The following is a 21676-nucleotide window of genomic DNA, read 5'->3' as shown; positions in this document are numbered from 1 at the left end:
TGTTACTTGCATTTCTCACAAATCAATAGGGCTGTGCGAGGCTTCAGACGGAGCTTCGGATCCGGAGACTTTTGGACACTTCAGGGTCGGAGCAGCACGTCCAGGTCGAAGCGCTGCCTTGTTTGGCTTCCCGAAGCGCTTCGGAGCTGCCTCAGAGATCCGGCCATAGGGTATAATGGGGAAACAATAAAATATCTATAACTTTGTTGTTTTTGTCCAATTTGGATGACATTTTCAGAAGTGGTAGACTCTGTAGAGAGGATGAATCCTGACAAGTTTCAAGAAGATCGGTGCAGGGGTTTGGGGGCAACTGTACCCCAAATTCTTGAAAGCAAAACTCCTGTTGCATCTATGTGTTACAACACAGTGGGGTCAAAGCTGCAGGGGTGGTAGCTCTTATTGAGGCCACAAAGCCTGCCAAGCTTCAAGAAGATTGATGTAGGGGCTTGGGGGGAACTGCTCCTCAAGCTGGGGACAAGCAAAACTGGTGCTTGTGGGACCATCTTGGGGCGGGGAGGGGAGACGTTAAGCTGCTGTTACCAGTTACCAATCAATCAATCATGATTCACTAGGGGACCAGCTCAATACACAGGACCCAGCTACTACATAATGACTTAATGAGCATCATTTAGCACCTACAAAACCAGGGTAAGGAGAGGAAAGAATCAATACAGACAATCAACTGCCCCAAGACAGAGACAGTTTTGGCATGAGTTTTGCCTGTCAGCAGCTAGGGGTGCAGGGCCCCAGAACCCCCCTGCACCGATCTCCTCGACAGCTGGCAGGCATCGCAGCAGGGGCCACCATCCCTGCAGCTGTCACCCCGCTGTGCCTGAACACATGCAGTGTCACCCATGGTACGAGTTTTGGAGGGGCAGTTCCCCCCAAACTCCTGCACCGATCTCCTTGAAACTTGGCAGGCTTTGTGGCCTCAGTAAGAGCTACTGGCCCTGCAGTTTTGACCCCCTTGTGTTGTAACACACAGCTGTGACAGCAGTTTGGCTTTCATTCTCTCAGCAAACTCTATCAACCCTGCAAGTTGCATCCAAATTGGACAAAAAACAACAAAGTTATAGATATTTCATTGATTCCCCATTATACCCTATGGCCAGATCTCCAAGGTGGCTCTGAAGCTTCGGCTGGATTGAGGCAGAAACCCGATCCAGAGCTCCAGATCAGATCATGCCCATCTGAAGCAGCCAGATCCAAAGCCGGATCGGATCGCTGCCGACTCGCATAGGCCTACAAATCAACTTAACTTTCAACTAGTTACTCTCTTTTTAACTTACCTTTTACTAATTGAAAGTGGAAATATTTAACTGTTATCTTAAGTTAATTTTAAAGGCTACTAACTTTTAACTTTAACTAGTTACATTTTTCATAAACTTTTCCAATGACTGGCATTTTCCAAAAAAACAGCTGACCAGACCCAGGAGATGCCCAGATGGTTCAACCTGAGAGATGATTCAATGCTGTTGGTTCCTCTATGGCAAATGTCATAGTACGTGGTGGTGGGAACTGTAGTCACATAAAGGGGCTGTATGGTGACTCCCGAGGTTCTAGCACTGCACTTTACCAGCTCTTAGTGGTGTTACAGCAGTGATTGGGAACACCTAACGCTGTCAGCCAGGCCTACTGAGCATAGGCATTCCTTGAGTAAATGCTTGGCCTTCCCTGGTCCATACTATTAAGGACATCCCCATGTTCAGCAGTTTGATGTCTGGGTCCTCCTCATTGTGGGCTGCCACCTTCTGCCTTCTTTCACCAACACCTTGTCCCCCTGACTGCTGAATCCTCCTCTCCAGTCTGGCATGATGCTTGACGTGGGGAGCTCCCTGGCACTTTCTTTCTCAGAAGTCCATCAGTAGCCTCATTTTCCTATATTCCTGCTTCTGAGGGTCACCTCTTCCCCTCTCCAATGCCAAACCCATGACAGCATTGCCTTGCCTTTGAGGGCCTTCTCCTAAGTGCTGCCATAGTTTCTGAGTCACTCTGATACCCACAGTGACTAGATCATCTTAAAATAAGTCAGTTAGCCTACCTCTGATGGGATCCTGGTCCCATCCCCTCACCCCTCTGCTGTGTGCAGAAAGCTGGAGCAGGTCTATGCACCTTGGAGACAATCCCTGGGTCATATTTTTATGAAGCTTTAATTGGCATGAGAAAGTACAAGGCATGACCAAAATATATGCCAAAGATCAAAAGACTGAGATCTGCCTGCCTTGCCACAGGGCTCCTTGTTGCCCCACATGCTTCCGAGATGTGCCAGACTCTTCTTTTAGCTCAATCTGGTTCCACCTGGCATTTGTTGAATCTGAAGGTACTTTCCCACTACCAGCTCACCTCAGCTGCTTGAAGCCTTCAGGCCCTGTATGGAATCCCAGCCCTTCCACACAGCTGCAGGGGAAGAGAAGGAAGGTCCAATATGCTCCAACAGAGAAGCACAGAGGTCCATAGGGACCTACTACCTTTTCATCTGGCAGTACTCTGTTCTTTCCAAGGGGCTTGTCCAAAGGGCTGGTCAGGAGGACCCATCCATGTTAGCAGAAAAAGCCTCCAACTCCAGCATGGGGAACTTCACGGTGGAGTAAGAAACCATGGTCCTTTCTGAAGCCTGAAAAATTTGAGCAGCCTTGGTCAGAGACTGAGGATCTCAGTCTTGGGCATGTGGAGGGCAGAACTAGAGGTGTCCCTCATGTCTGTAATGGCACCTGTGAGACATGGTCTTGGGCTTCCCACAGAGGCCATACAGATGTATATCAAGTCACCTGAGTATCCATACAGGGCATAATCAGTGCATCATACTGAGTGTTCATATCTTTCTCCATCTTCTGTGTGCAGAATTGCCTGCTTCCCCCTCAACCCCAATTCCTCTCTCGGAACTGACAGTCCACTCCAGTCACTCAAATGAGGACACATCAATGCAGGGAGCTTGGCACACTAGATGAACACCTATAACTAGGCACATTGTTGACCAGTTGTTGTATATGCACAGAATTTGTATGGCATTTGCATGTACTATGGGGAGACCTACAGCTTTCCACCCTGCCTAGGAAATTTGCCAGCTGTACAGAAACTTTAGATGGGCACAGGGCAAACAAAATTGACCCTCCAGGGTGCTGGCTGGATATTAAAGTATGAACACTGATGCATGTGGTGGGCCAGTAGGGGGAGCTCCTGCACTGAGCCACCCACCTTACTATGCCCGTCCATCTTCCAGACTCCACCTATCTCTCCAGGGGCTCCTAAGCCCTGGCAGACCCGCTTTTGAGCCCCACCACAGAGTCCAGGGGTAACGTGCTGCCACCACCCCAAGAAGGGACTGTCTCGGCCCTGGGTCCTCGGGGAAACACAGGCCTAATAGTCCTATGGGTACTCAACCCAATACAAGCATTTCAGGCACTTCCCCAAGTCAGGGGCCAAAAAGGAAAGTCTCTCTTAGTCCGCAGACCTAAGGGGCCTCTTAGGCATAATTTAGACCCACCCTTCAATAAGTCTCCTATACCGGTCACAAAGGAGAACTTTATTGATTACAGGGGGTAGGGTGAAAATAGGGTACAAGATAAAACAATATCATAGAAATCCCATAGAGCAAAACAGTCTGGCTGAGGTAGCCTTTTGATCACACATCTGAGTTACTGCCAGCTATATATCCAATCAGATCTCGGATAGCTTACTCACAAGCATCATCCAGAGGCTGTTGGAGATTCCCTCTGGAGGCAGGCTGTTCCTAGCTCATAAGTTATGGGGGAGAGAGCCAGTTTCAAGTGGTAAAGCTCCTCTCCAAGTCTGAGCCCCCCCCACATGGCTGCTGTCCCCTCCTCCTAGGCAGTCTCAACTTATAAAGCCCCTGTGACCTCGTTCACCTGGTCCAATGGAGGCCAGCACCTGTTGGCTGTTGGCCAACCAATTCAAAATACATCACTAGTTGCCGGGCAGACTCTAGCCCACCAGGTAGATGCCCCCCACCCAGGTAGGTGATACCAGTCATGTAGGCAGAGGGAGCAGGTTTCCTCCCTCCCTCAGGAATGTATCCATCTCAGGTTACCTAAAGAGACAGGGTAAAGGTGTGTCTCCTCTGCTGGGCCCATCCTAATCAAATTGTCAAAGAACAGAGATTTTGGGGAGAACCAAAGGTGGCTTCCTGCCACAATGCACATGATGGCGATTAAACTTTTCTAGACCTCTAGGAACTTTCATAGAGTCTTTTCTAGAACCCCTCTCAAAGCCACTGTATTTCCCATGAAAACAGGGTTTCATTTTCAAAGCCACCTCCTCTGCAATGCACCATAATGGATATGGAAGTTGGATGCAAGTACTGTACAGAAACCTCAGAGGTGAGATTTAAAGGCAATATAATGAATCAAAAGAATATGTTCCAACTTCTCTCCCTTTTAAGAATAAATGTGGGGGTCCTTACCACACAGGAGTATTCCATGCTTTCAGGGCAGTGCTCAGGCTGGGCAGAGTTGAGTGTGAGAGATCGATTGATCAATTTTGGGGGCTCTGTAGTCACACTTGTGTAGAAAACATCACTGTTTTCTTCCACTGGAGCCTGAAAAAAATTAACATATTCTGGTTTGGAATCTCTGTGTGGGTCCTAGAGCTCTGAGTACCTCCAGTGATCAGAGGGAGGGGTTTAGTGTGAAGTGGCAGAAGGTAGGGTGTGGCAGGATAGCAGTGGGGTGCTACTAAGCTAGACTGCCCGCCTCACTGCACCTGACCAAAAACCACACTTCAGGTTTCCCCCTGGGGCACTTTTGTCTGGCCAGCCCCCTTCCTGGAGCCCACCCACAAGCCTAGGATAACCACTGCCACCACCCAGGGTCTGATCTTTGTTAGGGCTCTGTGCCACCCAGGGTACACAGGCCCTGTAGACCTTGAGGGTGCTTCTATGAGGCTGAAGCATTCACAAGCAGCCTCCAGTGAAGGAGAAGTCCTTACCATGCAGGCATATTCCACACTTTCAGGGCAGTACTCAGGCTGGACAGAGCTGAGTGTGAGAGATTGATTTATAGATTTTCTGGGCTTTGTAGTCACATTTGTGTAGAAAATGTCACTTTTTGCTTCCTCTGGAGCCTGAAAAAAATTAACATATTCTGGTTTGGAATCTCTGTGTGGGTCCTAGAGCTCTGAGTACCTCCAGTAATCAGAGGGAGGGGTTTAGCCTGAAGTCAGGCAGAAGATAGGGTAGATTTGAACCTCATAGATTAAATGAGAGGTGCATGGGACACCTACCACAGTCCACTATCAGTGACCATTTCTAAGGTGATCTAACCACACAGTCATCTGGTCCCTTCAGCTGTTCTCCTTTCTAGATTACCTCAAACACATGATGCCTTTCTAATCGCTCTTTCCAACAAGGGTCCTAGTAATAGCTAGCATTGGCCCAGAACTGTCCAACACCAAACTTGAAGTACTAACAAAAAGGAGGTTCTTCCTGTTGTACAGACTGTGCAACTGAGATGCAAAGAAGATTCAACTAAGGTCACCTAATTAGCTACTGGCACATCTAGAGATCCTGACTGCCTGGCCAGAACTTCCTCCAATAGACCATTTCTCCTGTGACAAAGATAAATCATTTCTGGTCAGCCCCTTGCAATGATTCTGCTCCTTGCACTCTTCTGATGGATCCTCTTACATTTTCTACACATTTTGGATTCTTCTTTCCTTGTCATCTTATAAGGTTGGAATGACTGAGCTCTGCGAGACCCAGGTTGGAATTTGATTAAGTTGTTAATGTGCCTCTTGTATGTCTACATCAGTGGTTCTCAACCTTTTTAAACACCCCTAGACAGACTCATGTAACCTCTGATAGACTTAAGGTACCTTTTGGAACATGCTGGCTTTTAGTTTTATTCTATTTTTTTAACCACAGAAAAATAATAGAGCAATTTTGCTGTTGCAAAGAACTTGAAAAGGCCAGTGATAGGTTTCTGTTTGAAATTTCTGAGTTTATATTGTGAATCAAGTTTGCACACTGGACAGTGCTAACATTGTGTGGCACCCTGCTGCACCCTTAGAAGGATCTCATGGCACCCTGTTTGTGACTCACTGGTTCAGACCTTTGGGAGCTGGAAAAATGTGGCTTCTTGGGATAGAGCAAAATAGCCACCACATTCTCTTACCTCACTTGGTCCTGGGGTTGTTTCAAGGACAGCATCAGCTGAAAGAAAAGAGATACTTTATCATAAGGATGTCACAGTGTGAGATTAACTGCTGGAAGAGAATAGCTATAGAAGAGCAGGACAAGACTGGAAAATGGGGGCAGAGAGGCCCCTCTGGACATTATAGGATTAGGGGCAAACTTCTGAAGTATTTTAGCTCTTGGAGACTAGCAGAGTGGGCCCCTTTCTACAGAGAGGGCTCAGGCATGTGTTGGTGGGTGGTATGCATAGGTGGATGTATGCCCTCATGCAAGCCTTCCCAGGGGACTTGAGACACCTGGAATGAACACAGCCTCTGTTGCAACCCTCACAGAGGTGATAATAATACACAGGTATCACATCAGGACCCTATCCTGCATATAGTCTGTGACGGATGCTCCTGCGATCCTGTGGCATGAGAGAGCAGCACTTCACATAGGGGAAGCTGATGGAGAAAAGAAAGGGGTGAGGATTCTAAGGCTTCCATGACATGGTGCCCTGGCAAGTTATAACCCACAGACACAGATTGGGCAAAGCAGCTGGGTCGGGTCTCTTCTATTCTGATGGTCCAACCCTATTGGCCTTCTCTGGAAAGAGCAGTCAGCTTGCTGCCTTTTTCTCATTCAAATGGCCCACAGGGGAAGGTCAAGTGTCAGAAGTGGTCATTGGGCATTACCCTCGGGGAAGGAGAGCCCACTGCATGTGTTTCCCTTGGCAGTGACTGCTAACCTACAGACTGGGGCACTGAGGAAACAGCTTGCCAACTCTGTCTAACACGCATTCCATCTCGGTCCAGCCTAGCTGGCAACCCAGGTTCCTCTTCTTGAAGCTGCTATCTTTGGGAGCATCTCCACATGAAGAGGCATACATTTCCAGGGGCGTTAAAAGCAGTGGAACACACTTGTGCTGCTGCTTTGTGCCCCAAGGCATGCCCCTACACCTGTGCTTTGGTGCATGTCAAATTGTCCCAGGTGGGGTAGGGGAAGCTGGAACCAGCACAGAGCTGGCCCCAGCAGCCTTACCTGGGATCCTGGGGGGCCTCTCAGGACACCAGCAGCACCATTCCAGGCACATGGAGCCTGGCTGGCATCCAGAGAGTGGCTCTGGATGGCCAGGCTCCATTTCTGGTGCTGCATGTTGCAGCCAGGTGCATCACACTGCTTTGTGTGGTGGTTTTATTTATTTATTTTTTACACTGGGACATCAAATTTTGGCACCAGGATGCAGGTTTGAGGCACCACAAGTGCGTGCTCATTTGGATGCACCCTTTATGGCTAAGTTGGCAGGTTGGGGAAGGGGGAACGGATCGGGTAACTCTGCGGTCTCCTGGCTTCGAACATTGCAACAAACTCCAGCTTATGGCCTGGCTCCAGCCTGATGCATCACAAATGGAAAAGAGAGCTGAGATTTAGAAGAACATCGGGCTTCACCTGCAGAGTGTGAGCACCCAGGCTCCCTCTTCCACCAGGCCTTGAATCTGTGCTAAAGCATTGTGCATGCATCTATCAAAATCATGCATGAACATTAAGGCTTAGCTGGACTGGGAACTGCCCATTGTCTTGTAGGGTCAGTCTTACTGTGGAACCAATCAATGAGGCATGAGTGAGGGTGTTCAAAGGGGACTTGGTAAAGAAGAAGACGAAGGTCTCCATTATACAACAAGTAGTGGTGCTCACTGCTGCAAACTCCGTACACAAATGGGCCAGAAAGTGTGTTCCTGCGTGCGGGGTACCCTGGGCAATTTGTTCTTGACTGAGGACTATGGCAAGTCTAGGAACAAATCCCGAGTCTTCCTATTCCCCTCTCCCCCAACCAGTGCCCAACTATCCTTTGCACATCGTTCAGACATGGTGAGAAGGTTTGGATCAAAATGTAACAAGAGAAACAGTCTCTTGAGGTGGGAGGGTTGAGTCAAGGGATTTCTCTCTGCTCCTCAGAGGCTGCTAGTCAGTGGCTTAGATGGAAGTGAATTTGGCTGCTGTGTCAGTATGGGCAGCCACTTCCATGGCCTTGTTCTGAATCTAATGGTGTGGGGGCAGGACCCTCCATTTTGGATCCTTGGCTCACTGCAGCTATGATGTTAGCATGAGTTTGGTTGACTAGAGGTCTGGGGACAGGGCAGGGACAGCGGTGGATCACTGATGAGACTGAGATGGAGGCAGATGCCTCCTTGCAGCTCTTACCCTCTTGCCTCTTCAGCATCCCCCTCCTTGCCAGAAGAAAACCCAAGATGCCTATCAGTAGGATTAAAACCAAGATGACCACTGGCAACAGGAACTTGGGGTAGGTGAAAACAGAGCTGGAAGAAAAAGGACAAAATATGTCCATGAGACATTGCCCTCACTGCAGGCCCACCCACGCAACTGAGCCCCTGACTGAAGGCTGAGAGGAGTGGCCATTACTGAACCAGGTCACCCATGCCAGCCATCTTCACCAGCCATGGCCATCAGGGCTAGAGGCAGCATTCACTCCCAGCCCTCAGCTGCTTCCTCTCCCTCAGCCTGAGGATATCCGTGCCCAGCCCCAACCCCTGCCACTGATAACTCCTCCTGGCTACTGCTGCTCAAGTGTGGGGAACCCCAGTCCCTACCAGCTGTCTGCACTACCCAATCCTGCCCTGTGTTACCCAGACCAGGTCTTTCCCAAGCTCCAAACTCAGGTCAGATCTGAGTAAAGCAATTGTGTCACAAATCTAGTCTCAGCTCCTAAAAGCAGAGGCCCTTCCTTCTGGAGAAGGAGCCTCATACAAAGCAGAGCTTGCAGGCTGCCATGTGGGATGATACAGAACTACCCAATAGGATGTGTTGCATGCATTTAATGTGAATGTGTTTCAAAACAGATGGAGTTAAACCATTGCAAGCAGCCTTGCTGATGCTTTTAAAACTGATTCCATTGAACTTAACTTGCACCAACGGAAGCCAAACACTGTAAAATCCAGCTTTAAACCTATTTGTTGGGTATCCACATGCGCAGTTGCACTAGGTTTAACTAAATCAGTACAGAAATTACATCATTAATGTAACCTATGCTCTGGGTATAGACCAGCCTTCAAGTTCCTAAGCAAGAGGATTAAATGTAAGAAAAAGAAGGGAGGTCTTGACCACCCAAGCCTGTGGGATAAGGAGCAGAGGAGGATGACTGAGAAGCTGTATATGGCAGTTCTGTATGAACTGTGGGCACACCCAGCTCATTTGCTGGCAGTGTGCGGGCCAAGGAGAAGTGTGACTGAAGTAGAATAATGGGGTTAGGGTTAAATCAAACAGAGGGGCAAGAGGAAAGAAGCAAGTGGAGTAATCTCTCTGGAGAGAGGGACTATCTTGCCAGGAGAATGACTGGGGGCTCGGCCACCGTTGTGAGCTGTGCCCTGGAAAAAGGAAGGACAACAGTGTTCTCTGGGGGAAAGGATGGATCTTCTGGGAAGCAGGAGGATGTGAAGAAAGAAAGGCTTATGCAACAGAAAGCCCAGGGCAACTTCTCAGGTGCTGACCTGGAGAGCATGACAGGGGAAACCAAGAAGTGTCTGGCAAGGATGCACAGGCCTTAAAGGAGCGTGGCATCATGGCCTGCCCACATGACAGGATCTCCTGAGGTCTTGGCTGTCACTAGCTCACTCTACCTCCCAGGGCAGGTCATGTATATCTCTCATACACAGTGTCTCCCCCAGTTGCAAAGTGGAGCTTCCTACAGACCTTATGCTGAGTTTCCCCTGCTCTGGGCCTCAGTGTATAGAGTAACACAAGGCGCCGAGGGCAGTGCATCAGCCCTCATGCCTGACTGAGGCTGGGAACTTCCCCATATTTCACATGCAAAGTCCACATTTGTCAGCACAACTCAAGTAGGTTCTTGCCCAGCCACCCAGGCTGCCTTCATAAACTGGGATGGGCCAGTGTCTGCCAGTGCCAAGCAAGCAAAGCCGGGCATTAGAAATTCAGCCTTGATTGATTTACAACATGCTGAAGCTCTTGCCTTGACCCAGCTGCTCCTACCTTGCAGGGCTGGCATGCGTGGTCATCCTGGGGCTCACAGTGCTGTTTACTGTGGAGATAAACCCAGCTGTTATCATCATTCTTGTGGCGGAGAGCTCTGAAAACATATGTCAGAAAACACAGTGCACTGAAGTCACTTCTCCAGTGTTATCCAGCTCACGGGGCTTCCTGTGGATAACTTCTCCAGTGTTATCCATCCCTGTGTGCTAGCTCAGGCATGCAGCATGGCATAGGGGCCCAATCCCAGCACTTAGGGTGGCACGGAGACTGATTTTGACACATGGAGGCGCAATCTTGGCACCAGGCAGGGGCGGCGCAGGGCCCCAAGATCCAATCTCTGTGCACAAGGCTGACACAGGGCCCAATCTTGATCCAGCAGGGCCAAAATGTAGAGCACCACTATACTAGACCACCCTCAGCAAATGTATTTCACACAAGGACACACACAGCCCCCAGCTGGCAGTGGCTGTCACTCAGTGATAAGTCTGTCTCTACTGCAGCAAAGGGAAGAGATCAGGGGACCCCTGAAGCAGGCAGGGTGCAGACACCGCAGTGCTGCCCAGAGCTTTCAGGCCCGGGACATAACTTTCAGTTAAACCCCATTCCCTACCTGTGATGCCTACATACCTCATTTAGGCTGGTGGCTGGTTTAGATGCTCCTGTGTTTTAAGCAGGAATATTACAGACCTCTCACGGTTGATTGCCTGCCACAGCTTGAATGGGCAAAACTGAGGCCCCCGTCCTGTGTCCATAGCAAAGGATGCGCTCAGCCCACTGCTGCACCATGAAAAGTGCGTCTGCTCAGGAAACAGCCTCGTGGGGACACAGCCACAGCCTGTCTTCCAGACCCACTTCCTCTCTTGTCTCCCCATGACCAGGCACCCCCACTTTCCAGCAGCTGGGCAGTGCTCTGAGGGCCTCACCTGGGAAGACAGTCACCTTCACAGGGGCATGAGGATCCTGTCCACGTTGGTTGATCCCACACCAGTAGGTCCCCTTGTCCTCCAGGGTGAGGTTCTCCAGGGTCACGGTGAACTTGTGCAGGTGGTGGTTGTCTCGGAGGGAGGCTCTGCCCCGCCGCACCTCATCTTCAGACCCCGTGCTCTCCACGACTTTGGAGCAAGAGCCCCAATTTTCTCCTCCACACCAGTATTTACGATATTTCTGGTATCCTTCCATGTATTGACATGGCACAGACACAGACTGGCCCAGGACCCCTCTCATCTCCCCAGGGCCAGTCAGCTGAGCAGCCAGCACAGAGAAATAGCCTGGAAAACAAGTCAGATCAAACTCAGTCTGCCTTTCACTGGATGGTGGAGGTAGCTTGAAATCAGCACCCAAGGGGCCCCACGCCCTCAGCTCATACTGGGTGTGCCAGAGCCCATGAAAGACATTGTGCTCCGACAGGCGGGACCATCACCTCATTTAGCTCCTCAGGGGCTGCGTACATGAGCCCCCTTAGTTTGAACATGAATGTTACTGGGTATAAATTCTGAGAGAGGAGGTTGCAGTATGCCCTGATAGCTTCCCCCTCCCAGCCAGCGAGAGAGGCTGAATGCCAGCTTGTGTGCCATTCAGCAGTCCCTCCCCTGCAAAAGGAGCTAGATGAAGCTCTCACCTGGAAGGAGGAAAATGCCACCAGCAAGGGGTAGCCACATGGTCCTCATAATAGCCTCCTTTCTCATTGCATCTCCCATCCCTTGTGGAAAATACTGCAGCAAGTGGAGTCTGCTTCCCTCCAGGACAGCTTTGTGCCCGCCACACTGATGCAGATACTTCCTCTTTTGGTCCTTTTGTGATATTTCACTTCCTGGGCAGGGCAGGAGGCAGGGGATAGGTCTGTCTTCAATCCAGTGTGTGGAGAACCCCCCTTCTGATTTGATGCTGCATGTATCTGTATTACATGACCAGGTAGCAGCCACGGAAACTGCTACCTGCCCACCCAGTTAGAGAGAATTCGTATTTTATGGGCAATGATATTATCATTAGCTTTATTATCCTCACTGCAGTAAGGTCTAAAGGGTAGATTTTGTGCCTCACCTGTTAACATTCGGCTGAGAGGCAAAGAGGGCTTATGGGCTGCAGACCAGGATGGGAGAAGCAAACACAACAGGGCTGGGAGCAAAGCAGAAGCAATGCATTTGAAATGATGCTGCCCCACTTCAGAGCAAACTGCTTCTGCCGAAGGGTCCAGCCTTTCCGGACCCTAGGCATCCTTGACTCCTGCTCTCAATCGGGAGGTAAGAGTTGCAGGCGCCTCCTAGGATGGGGCCCATGGGACTATGCAGCTGTCTCTACATGTAATACACTTTTTCTTTGTAGGATGTTCCTCAGCAGGGGCCTTGCATCCAATTATCGTTGCTAATGGCTCGCTCTGTCTTGGTGGGATCGGCACAGTGTGCTAACTCTGTCCTTTCCAAACTTACTGAAAAATCAAGAAACCAGAGAAAAGCAAGGTCATGCCCATGCCCTGAGACGAGGAAGGGAAGAGGAAGCTGACCTGAACTTCTCCGTTGACAGCCTGACCTGTGAGCAGGGGCAGCCACTTGGTTGTCAGAGCTGTGGAATAGCTCTGGTTCCTGAAAAGCCAGGATGTGGTTGGGTTTTCACAAAGCTCCATATAACTGTAAGAAAGATCAGCATATGACTGGTGCCCTCAGGGGCTCCTGACCTGAGCTCTCAACCCTTCTCAGCCAGAGAGCATGCAAACTAGGGCTGAGGACAATTTTGTTGAAGCTGGGCCAGGAAGAACAAGGCTCATGGAGCCAGATAGAGAGCACGCAGAAGTGCGCCTGGCTCTCTAGCCCAGTGATGCATTTCCATGCTGGGGAGGGCATCCCAGGACCTGGGTTTTATCCTCTGGCTTTTCCATGCAGGATGCAGGTGTACCCTTAGGGCCCAGATCCTAGGAGCCTCTCCTTGCCATCTTCACCATGCAGCTTGAAGGGGTGCTATGCATCAGAGAGGACTAGAGGTTCCCAGCCAACCCGTGTCAGTTCAGCTTCCCAGATCACATCCTCACCCTAGGATGCTTTGATTCTTGCAGACTATCTTGCTTGGAGACAGCGGCGTGGGGAAGACATCACTGCTGGTCCAGTTTGATCAGGGCAAGTTCATTCCAGGATCTTTTTCTGCCACCGTAGGCATTGGATTCACGGTAAGGGCTGGCTCTTTGGTTACTCCATTGTAAGCATGCCCAGAAATACTCATGGTAGCTGAGTGGGGTTATTTGTGGAAGGGGCTCTGCTTTTAAAAAAAAAAAAAAGAATATGGGATTTGCCGTATGTTGTCATAATGGTAGCATCCAAGTCCAAGGATGGTCATAAACACAGCTCACACGAGTGACGTCAGTACTGCACAGTATTTAAATCACTCATTAGTCATAGGGGCATTCCATGCTCCAAATTAAGCCCGGATTTTGGGTTTTCCTACTTATCCTTTTTGCCCTTGCAGGGGTGACCTCTTTGAAGACAGATGAAGCCAAATCCAAGAGGGACATGATGAACCCTGAGTCTCTGAGCAGTCAAGTGAAAGCGAGAAGGAAAGCATGCAGGTGGATCAGATTAGCGTTCTGACTCTTAGCTGGAGTCCATGAAATGCAGACAAAAGGGTTTCCTTCTGGAGAATTTATGGATCTCAGTGCCACCAGTGAAACCTGAAAGACATGCGTATTATATTAACCCATTCCCCTGTCTATCTGTTTAAAGAAGGGATACATAGGTGGTGAGGATGGGAACGCTGGTAGTGGACAATCAGACCGTATAGTGTGTGTGGCAATACCATTCAATAAACTGGTGTGATGAAGTTGCTCAATAGAGTGATAAAAAAGCAAGAGCTTTTTCTGAGGGCCACGTGCTTCTTAAAATCCACTTCTGCTGTTCTGCCTCTTTTGCTGTTTCCTTAAACTCTCTCAGCAGGTTTTCCCCACTCCAAACTGCCTCTATGTGATGTGCTGAGTTCATTCCTTCTTTAGTTAACAAGGTATAAACTTGAAACTGGCGATAACTGGACTAGGTCACCTCTCCCACGCAGCTCAAAACCTAGCTGTGAGTTTCAAGTCAGCAAAAATCACCTCAGAGCTGACAATGACCAAAAATAATTGGAGACAAAAACGGAAGTGTACAAAAGCAGAACACATATGAGGCCATTGTAGAATTTTTAGCCACATATTTAACTGTCAAATCTGCTTCCAAGAACTCCTCTAATGTACATGCATCAGCATTTATAGAGGGATGCAGTGTGCCTAATTCTGCTCTCTGGTAGATCCATTGGTCTTCCACCATGGGTGACTCCATGCCAGAAACATTGTATGTTCTCCAGACTTCTACCTCCCCGTTGGATGCTGCTATAGGAGCAAACTGAGTCAGAGGTAACAGTGCATTCCAGTTGCTCTGGGCTGCTTTGGTAACCTCAAGCAGCTCGCAACCCAGCCTGTGTCTTTCCTGGACAGCTGTGCAAACATACATGCTGGGTGCTCTCAGCAACAGCCCTGGATGAAGAAGTTTTGTGCAGGTCTGGCCCTGTGGGTTTGTACTGAAGTTTGTGAGCATATTTATGAGCTTTGTTGCCATGTAAAATCTTTGGGAATCCTTGGTCCAGCTCTGCAGGCCTTGTGCTACCACAGGGTGCATTGACACATGCACTTTAATGCACATTAGCCTATTTTAATGTACATTAAAGTGTCACTAAAAAAAGTGCTATTTGGCTAATGTGCATTAAAATAGGCTAATGCACCTTAAGCATCACTTAAAAACTGTGGGTGCCTATAGATGTGCTGTAGGGTTGTTCTGATGCTCTGTAATTACAGAGTGTTGGAGCAGACTCGATTAACCGAGAGCAATAATTACCATATGACTAATCGAGTCTGCTGGAGTATGGTAATTATTGCACTCCAGCAGTCTCCTGTGTCTCATGTATCAGCACCCCATGCTTCAAAATGGTGGCAGGGAGCACTTGAACTAAAGCTTGTTGAGCAAGCTTCAGTTCAAATGCTCCCTGCCACCATTTTGAAGTGCAGGAATGCTGATACACACAATGCTGTGATGCTTTAATTAGAGTGGCTCTCAGACCCATTCTAATTAAACTGCCCCCCCACCCCCAGAGCACGTGTAAAAGTGCCCTGTACTTTTTAGTTAATGTGCATTAAGACAGGCTAGTGCATGTTTTCCTTGTACTTCACAACAAAGGTACCAGATTTAACATGCATTAACTAAAACGCATTAAGGCATGTGTAGACATACCCACAGATGCCAGATCAGGCTGCCTGGACCATATTTAGAAGGCCATGAGACTCCCAAAAATGTCATCAGCTGAGAGGGCTTTGGAGGGACATTCCACAGTCTCCTTTACATACCATGAAGCTGCTTCCACTTTGCAAACCTGTGGCCTGGTTGTATGCATTTGGGACGTCTTGCTTTCACGTGCTCTGAACAGGAAGAAGAAAACCCTTCCACCCTCACTAAGGGCCCTGCCACACATTCAAATTAAAGCCAGATAGAAACCAGCTATAAAGTTGTTACACATTTTCAAGCACTAACTCTGTAGCCAGTTGGTCCTTTTTATACCTGGAAGGACATTTTTATAGCATGATAATTACTTTGCATGTGTGGCCTGTCTGAATTTATTGCATGACTCACAAGTTAATTGCATAATATATGTAATATGCCACAGGGGCCTAAGGGAAATGGCATTCTCTGGGACAGCTCGTGCATGGAGACAGCCTCATGTCAGTGTGGAACCCAGGAGCTCTGGGAGTCAGAAGCACACAGGCAGCTCATTCCCCTTGAATTAGAAACCAGCTTTGCAAAGGGTTGAAGTTCACTTTTCTGGGGTCCAGTTCTGTGTCCCTGTGGACAGGTGCGTGACTGCACATATCTGGCAGCTGCTTCTCTACTGGCCTTACCAGCACGAGGCTATTTCCTGCTACACATGCTTAATCCCTTGAGCCAACAGGCTGTGGACATTTCTATCAAGCACCTGGAAGCCTCAATTGCCTCGGTTCCGTTTGAAGGCGCAGTGAGTGTATCACCTCTGCCAACTCTAATCTCATCTCATTCTCTTTTCTACCCCCCTGAGGGGAGCCTGAGGCTCAGGCTGGTGTCTCTGTGTTGGGTAGCAATTAATAACAGGGATTTCCTTCTCCACTTGGGCTGAGAAACCAGATAAATAAATCTTAATTGGCTATGATCAAACTTCTGGTCAGAAGAGTCCCTGGGATGAAGGATGAGCTGAGTGCAGGGAATGCTAAATGGAGTGTGAGTGCCCTCTTGTGTCACTGTCAGGGACCTACCCAAAATCAGTGACTGGTTTGCTGACTGCTTTCTAGGGAGACGAGAAAGGAGTTTGGGGTTTCAGTCATATTCCTGTCCAGCTTATTTTCCCTGATGCTAGTGAGAAGGGAAGTCTGCCTTGTGGCTCTGCTATTCTGCTACCTACCAAAGCAGCATTGGCAGGGCATCAGACTAAAGAACTTCCCACCTGGTGCCAGCTGCCCCAAAATCCAGAGATGGCTGGATTCAGATAAAATCATCACAGAGATGGGCTTTGTTGCTTAAATCTGAACTTAGGCCCATACTTCTCCTGAGGTCCCAGGGGTCAGATCCAGGGCTCTGGGTTCAGGCCTATTTCTATACATCTTTCCTACGGTGGGTCTGCTCTGCTACAGACGGTGCCTGCCATTCCCCTCCTTGCTGAGGAGAGTGCACTAGGCTGCCTTTTCCCCACAGCAATGCTGACAGCACCTTTCCTCTGAAGAGCTCAATTTGCTTTTTCACAAGCCTAGAGACAAACCCTGCTCTGTGTTATAGGGGCAAAACTTGTGGGAAAGCCAGAAGCCTTCATGCTCCTGCTAGAGATGAGCAGGACAGAATTCCTTCCTACCTCTGGGAAGGAGGACTAGCCTGTTGATTTCAGGGAGACATGGCCACCCCCCTAATCTGTTTACATGCGCTGTATTGCATGTACATGTTCACCCCTCCTAGATCCCATACTGCTCTGATTGGGCCTCTTCCCCATGCTCAGTATGGAGCCTGCCCCTAAGGCCAGGATTTGCCATCTCTGAGATATAATCCCCCCTTACTTTGGAAACCTGGCCATCTCTGGGGTAGAACATGGCAGGTGTTAAACAGCAACAGTGGCTCAGGGCAAAAAACTGAAGAGTAACCTGTTCACTAGGAAGGCAGGTCAGATTGTGGAAGCAGTGATCTTTCCAGGCAGCAGTATATCTCCCTCAGTAGAGCACCCATGGAGTGCTTTTAGTCACTTCAGAGTTTTGAACGCAGATTCACAAATTCACTAATTCACAGAAGTTTAGGGCTGGAAGGGATCTTGTGAGATCATCAGGTCCAGCCCCCCTGCTCTGGGCAGGAAAGACTGCTGGGGTCAAGTAACCCCAGCAAGGTGTGCGTTCAGTCTCCTTTTGAAGATTGCAATATAAGCTGTATGCGGTTTCCTGACCACGCATTCCCTGTGCTTATTTTATGGCATGCTTATGGAAACTGGAAATACAGGTTCCCAAACTGTGCTCCCATCCTGAAGTGGGGAGAAAAAAACTCTTGGTTTGACCAGGAAGGATTCGGAGAGAAGGGGAAGCCCAGAAACACTTTTGTGGGGCGTATCTCTGCCATCTCACCTCCTGCGTTTGCATGTGTCATTAGTCTGCAGACCAGCAAAAGCCAAACACTGCAGCCTGGAAACACGCCCTGATTCTGGTCTTGCTTCTGTCAACCACTCTGCGGCAGATGGATTCACACCTGATTAGTGTTACTCCATAAGTGTGCCCATGGCCCTGAGAGTGGAATCTGTCCTCCAGATTATGGGCTAGATCCCCCAATGCGTTATACAGAGCGACAACAGTTTATTCCTTTGCAGGATCTGGCCCTATTTGAGAAAATGCCAGTGCTATTATCTTGTAGGCCTGTACTCAGTGACTGATTAAAATTTATTGGTGGTCTGGGCAAACAGGAAATTGGAGGCCCCCCACCAGGCAAGGGCCAGGGCCTAGGCCAGCTTGGGGGATGGGGAGGGGGCAGGAGCTCTGGCCCAGGCAGGGTGGGATGGGGCTGTCCCATCCTGTCCTAGTAGTGCTGGTGCCAGCGGCCATGGCAGGGAGCAGGAAGGGCTGTCTATGGGGCTTCCTGGCAGCAGACAGCCCTGGGAAGCTGTCACCTCCCACAGGGAGCCCCTCACTGGCCCCTAGCCCCTGGCCAGAGGGGAGGAGGCATGAGTTGCCGACCCCAGATGCCCATGGCCAGGATGTCTGTCTGGGCCATGCTGCCCCTGGTGCTCTCCGGGGTCCCTGATTAGCAATGGCCCCTAGGCCCAGGTGCCATGGGCCTGTGCATTAACTATAATAATTATCAGGATTGCCTACCAAGAACCCCACCTGGAATGGATTAGCAACGGAGATTGCTCGAATAACTTAAGCCTCTGTTGTCCATTAACATAGGAGGAACTCCTGGCTCTTACAGGCTGCTGCTCAGGGCAACACGCCTTTTATGCTCATTCTCTGGATTAGCACAGATTAGGTGAAACATGAATAAGACCCACAGGGCATTGTAGGATTGTATTTACCCTCTTGAGTTTAAATGTCTTGGCAGATTTTTTACTCTGTTCCTCAATCTGTGGTAGCCAGGGCACTTACAGAAGGAGGAGAGAAGGGAGAAGACCTCCTCCTGGCCGACTAGGGGGCAGTTGGACTGATTAGCAGTAAGTGCTTCAATGTAGGCAGCCTGGTCCGGAGATTAGCAAATGGTGAAGATGCGTGAACCCTGCCCAAGACTGCTAGAGATTGTGTGTGGTCTTTCACTCCACTGTGATGATCTCCTCAGCAGCCAAACACATTCAAGTTGTCTGTGTTGCAGTAGCATCCAACAGGAGGGGATCTCCATGGCATTAAGTCCAGTAGAAACGTGCAGGAAGAGGCAGCTTGTACCCCCAAAATACATAGGCTAAAAAGAGAGCAGACAAGGGATGAAGGCCACAGGGAAGGGGATTGGGAGTGATGGAGCAGAGCATCTGTTTCAAAGACGCTTTTGGCATCTTTTCCCAGAGATCTTTCTGTGAATCAAAGTGCTGGATTTCTCAGAGGCTGTTAACTGGCTGTAAAAGCAAAGCCTTTCCCTGACATCTCTCTGGTGCCAGTAATTGCTCCGAGCCAGGGATTTGCTTCATTTTGTTGTCTGAGTTCTAGCTAATTGGCCTTTTGTAACATAAGCCTCTGTGCAACACCGTTAGCAGTGCCAGCTAGCTCGTTTGAGAGCCTCTTAAAGGTACATTTCCCCACATCGTCTTTCCCCAGCCAAATGCAACAAACAGTATTATCAGGAGAGACACTCTCAAACGTGGGTTGGGTTAGCAGCCTCCTAACAAACCATGTTTAATTAGCACAGGGCTACTCAGACTGATGTCTGGGCTTGCAGATCTCCCCTGAGACCACAGTAATGGGGCATGAGGCTGTCCATTAAAAGAGGCTGGTGGTGCTACAGCTTGGGTTCAGCTGTCCCACCTTGCTACGGTTGTTGTCGCCTGAGATCTTCTCAGGCGAACCAGCTAACTCGGTGCCACTCAGCCAAGTCCCAGAAGTCTCCTGTGTCTCCATAATATACATCTGCCAGGGATGATAACCTCTTGACTGCCGGAGTATCCTAATTAATGCCCTGGATGTTGCAGTGTCCAGGTTGGTGTGTTGTTGTAGCCAGGACCGTCTAAGAAATGTCAAAAGGCCAGGCTTGTTGCAATAGTTTTTATCAAACTGACTGTATAGTTGGAAGAGCTGTTGGACAAGCTTTTGGGCATCAGTTGCCGTTCCTCAGGTTGCCTTGAATACCTTGGCAAATTTTTTCCAGTGTCTATATTAGCCAGGGCTTATATGAATGGAGAGAAGGGTCTAACCAGGAATTTAAGCCAAACTTTGTGTCTCTTCCACCTACCCGAGCGATGCCTGGGGTGAGAGAGGAGAGGTGAGCCAACCTGAGACCATCTCTTCTCTCAGCCTTTTCATCCCACCGCTTCCAGGAAGCTTCCTTTACCAAGGAATGCAGGAAAGATGAAGTAAATCTACTCCATCACCCTTAAAGCATCAATCCCAGCGGACTACCACAGAGCAATTAAGGAAAGTGGAGGAGGGCCACGCAGACCTCAGTTGATGCACAAGCCCTCCATCCGGCCAAGTCCTCTGAGTGTAAAAGTGCGGTAATGCCGCTCCTCCCTCAGAGAGAGAGCACTCCGCCGGAGAAGCTGGTGCTTACGCGTCCCACCGGCCTCGCCGCCGGAGGAAGACAGCGGCCCACGAAGGCGAGGGCGATCCCTCCCGTCAGTGCGGGATGCCAGCAGCGTGCGTGTCTAGAAGTGCCACCACTGGGCCCCGCTAAGAAAAGCCATGAAAAAGCGGGAAAGAGCCCAGCGGAGGGCAACGGAAACGGCTCGGGGCTGGCGCACGGGCTGAGGAGAGCCTGAGGGGACTGGGCTTATTCACTCCGCGGAAGGCAAGCCTGAGGGGGACGCGCCAGCCGCCGTCAACTCCCTGAGGCGAAAGAGGACGGAGCCGGGCGTTTCCCCGGGGGGGCAGATGACGGGGCTGCGGCTGGACATCAGGATGACCCATGATGGTCACTAAGAGGGCGCCGGATCTCCATCCCTGAGGGGTGTGAAGACCAAAGAGTTGGCTGGGATGATTTAGCGGGGGCGGGGGGGAGCAGAGCTGTGCCCTCCCCCTCCTTGTCTGCCAGTCCGCGGGGCAGGATGCCACTAAAGCACCAGGCTGCGGCCCGGCGGCGGCGCCGGCTCGGGGGGGCGCGGGCGCGGGCGCGGGGCGGGCGCGGGGGGCCGCGCTAACGGCCGCGGGGCGGGGCGGGGCGGGGCGGGGCCGCTCCGCTCGCAGTTCCTGCCCGGGCGCCGCAGCATGAGCAGCCGGGCCGGGGCCGGGGCCGGGGCTCGGGCTCCCCGGCAGCCCTGCGACCTCGCCTGCAAGGTGGGAGCCGGCCTGGGGTGAGGGGACCGCCGTCGGCCCAGCCCCGCGCCCGCCCGCCGCCCGGCACCGGGCCCCCCTCGGGCTGCCCCTGCCCCCGACCTCCTCCTGGCCGAGCGGGATGCTCCAGCCCCCGCTCCCCTTCCCGCAAGGGCACGTGCAAGGGGCAGAGGAAGGGACGTGGAGGGAAGGACGCCTCTCTCTCTCCCCCTCCAGCAGTGGCCCCCAGCTCTCTGGTGCGCCTGGACCTGTTCTCAAGGATCTCTCTTCCTGGCCAAAAAGGGGTCCTCAAGGGAAGGGAGTATCGCCGCGACGTGTTGCTGACTGGGGTATACATGACCAAAGTGGCCAGAGGACCCCTGAACTGAGCTGAGCGCAGGCGGGTGTGATGTGGGCTTCACGCTTTCCTTTCGCTTTCTGAGCCTTGCTGTGTTTTCATGGCAGCCAGCCTGGGACCGCTGCATGGCAAAGGGGGAAGAGAAATGTCTCTGCTCTGTGCTTGCTTTGCCCAAATGCACCCACTCGACCCAGTCCTTCCCAGCATGGTCAATGTGCAGGCTGTGATGTGCCCCTTGAGG

The 21676-nt window shown here is 50.5% G+C and overlaps 2 protein-coding genes across 2 annotated transcripts in view; one reads left to right on the top strand and one right to left on the bottom strand.

Moving 5' to 3' along the window:
* RAB37 (RAB37, member RAS oncogene family) overlaps positions 1–21676 on the top strand; it is a 51736-nt gene that overhangs the window by 14634 nt on the left and 15426 nt on the right. The window contains exon 2 of the mRNA XM_090059852.1: positions 13179–13289. Coding sequence (XP_089915978.1) covers positions 13179–13289 — 111 coding nt within the window. The remainder of the gene's footprint in view (positions 1–13178; positions 13290–21676) is intronic.
* LOC149858972 (CMRF35-like molecule 1) lies at positions 1983–11311 on the bottom strand. Its single transcript, XM_090060248.1, has 7 exons — positions 11056–11311; positions 10133–10229; positions 8330–8445; positions 6129–6166; positions 4945–5079; positions 4421–4555; positions 1983–2614 (listed from the first exon to the last, which is right to left on the bottom strand). Exons 1-7 carry the CDS (start codon positions 11309–11311, stop codon positions 2522–2524), a joined length of 870 nt encoding a protein of 289 aa, XP_089916374.1. The 3' UTR covers positions 1983–2521.

The sequence above is a fragment of the Crocodylus siamensis genome, chromosome 8, assembly GCF_052110815.1.
Source record: "Crocodylus siamensis isolate JL-2025a chromosome 8, ASM5211081v1, whole genome shotgun sequence".
Lineage (NCBI taxonomy): Eukaryota > Metazoa > Chordata > Crocodylia > Crocodylidae > Crocodylus > Crocodylus siamensis.
Note: the sequence above shows the minus strand (reverse complement) of the source record. Positions and strands in the feature narration are given on the sequence as shown.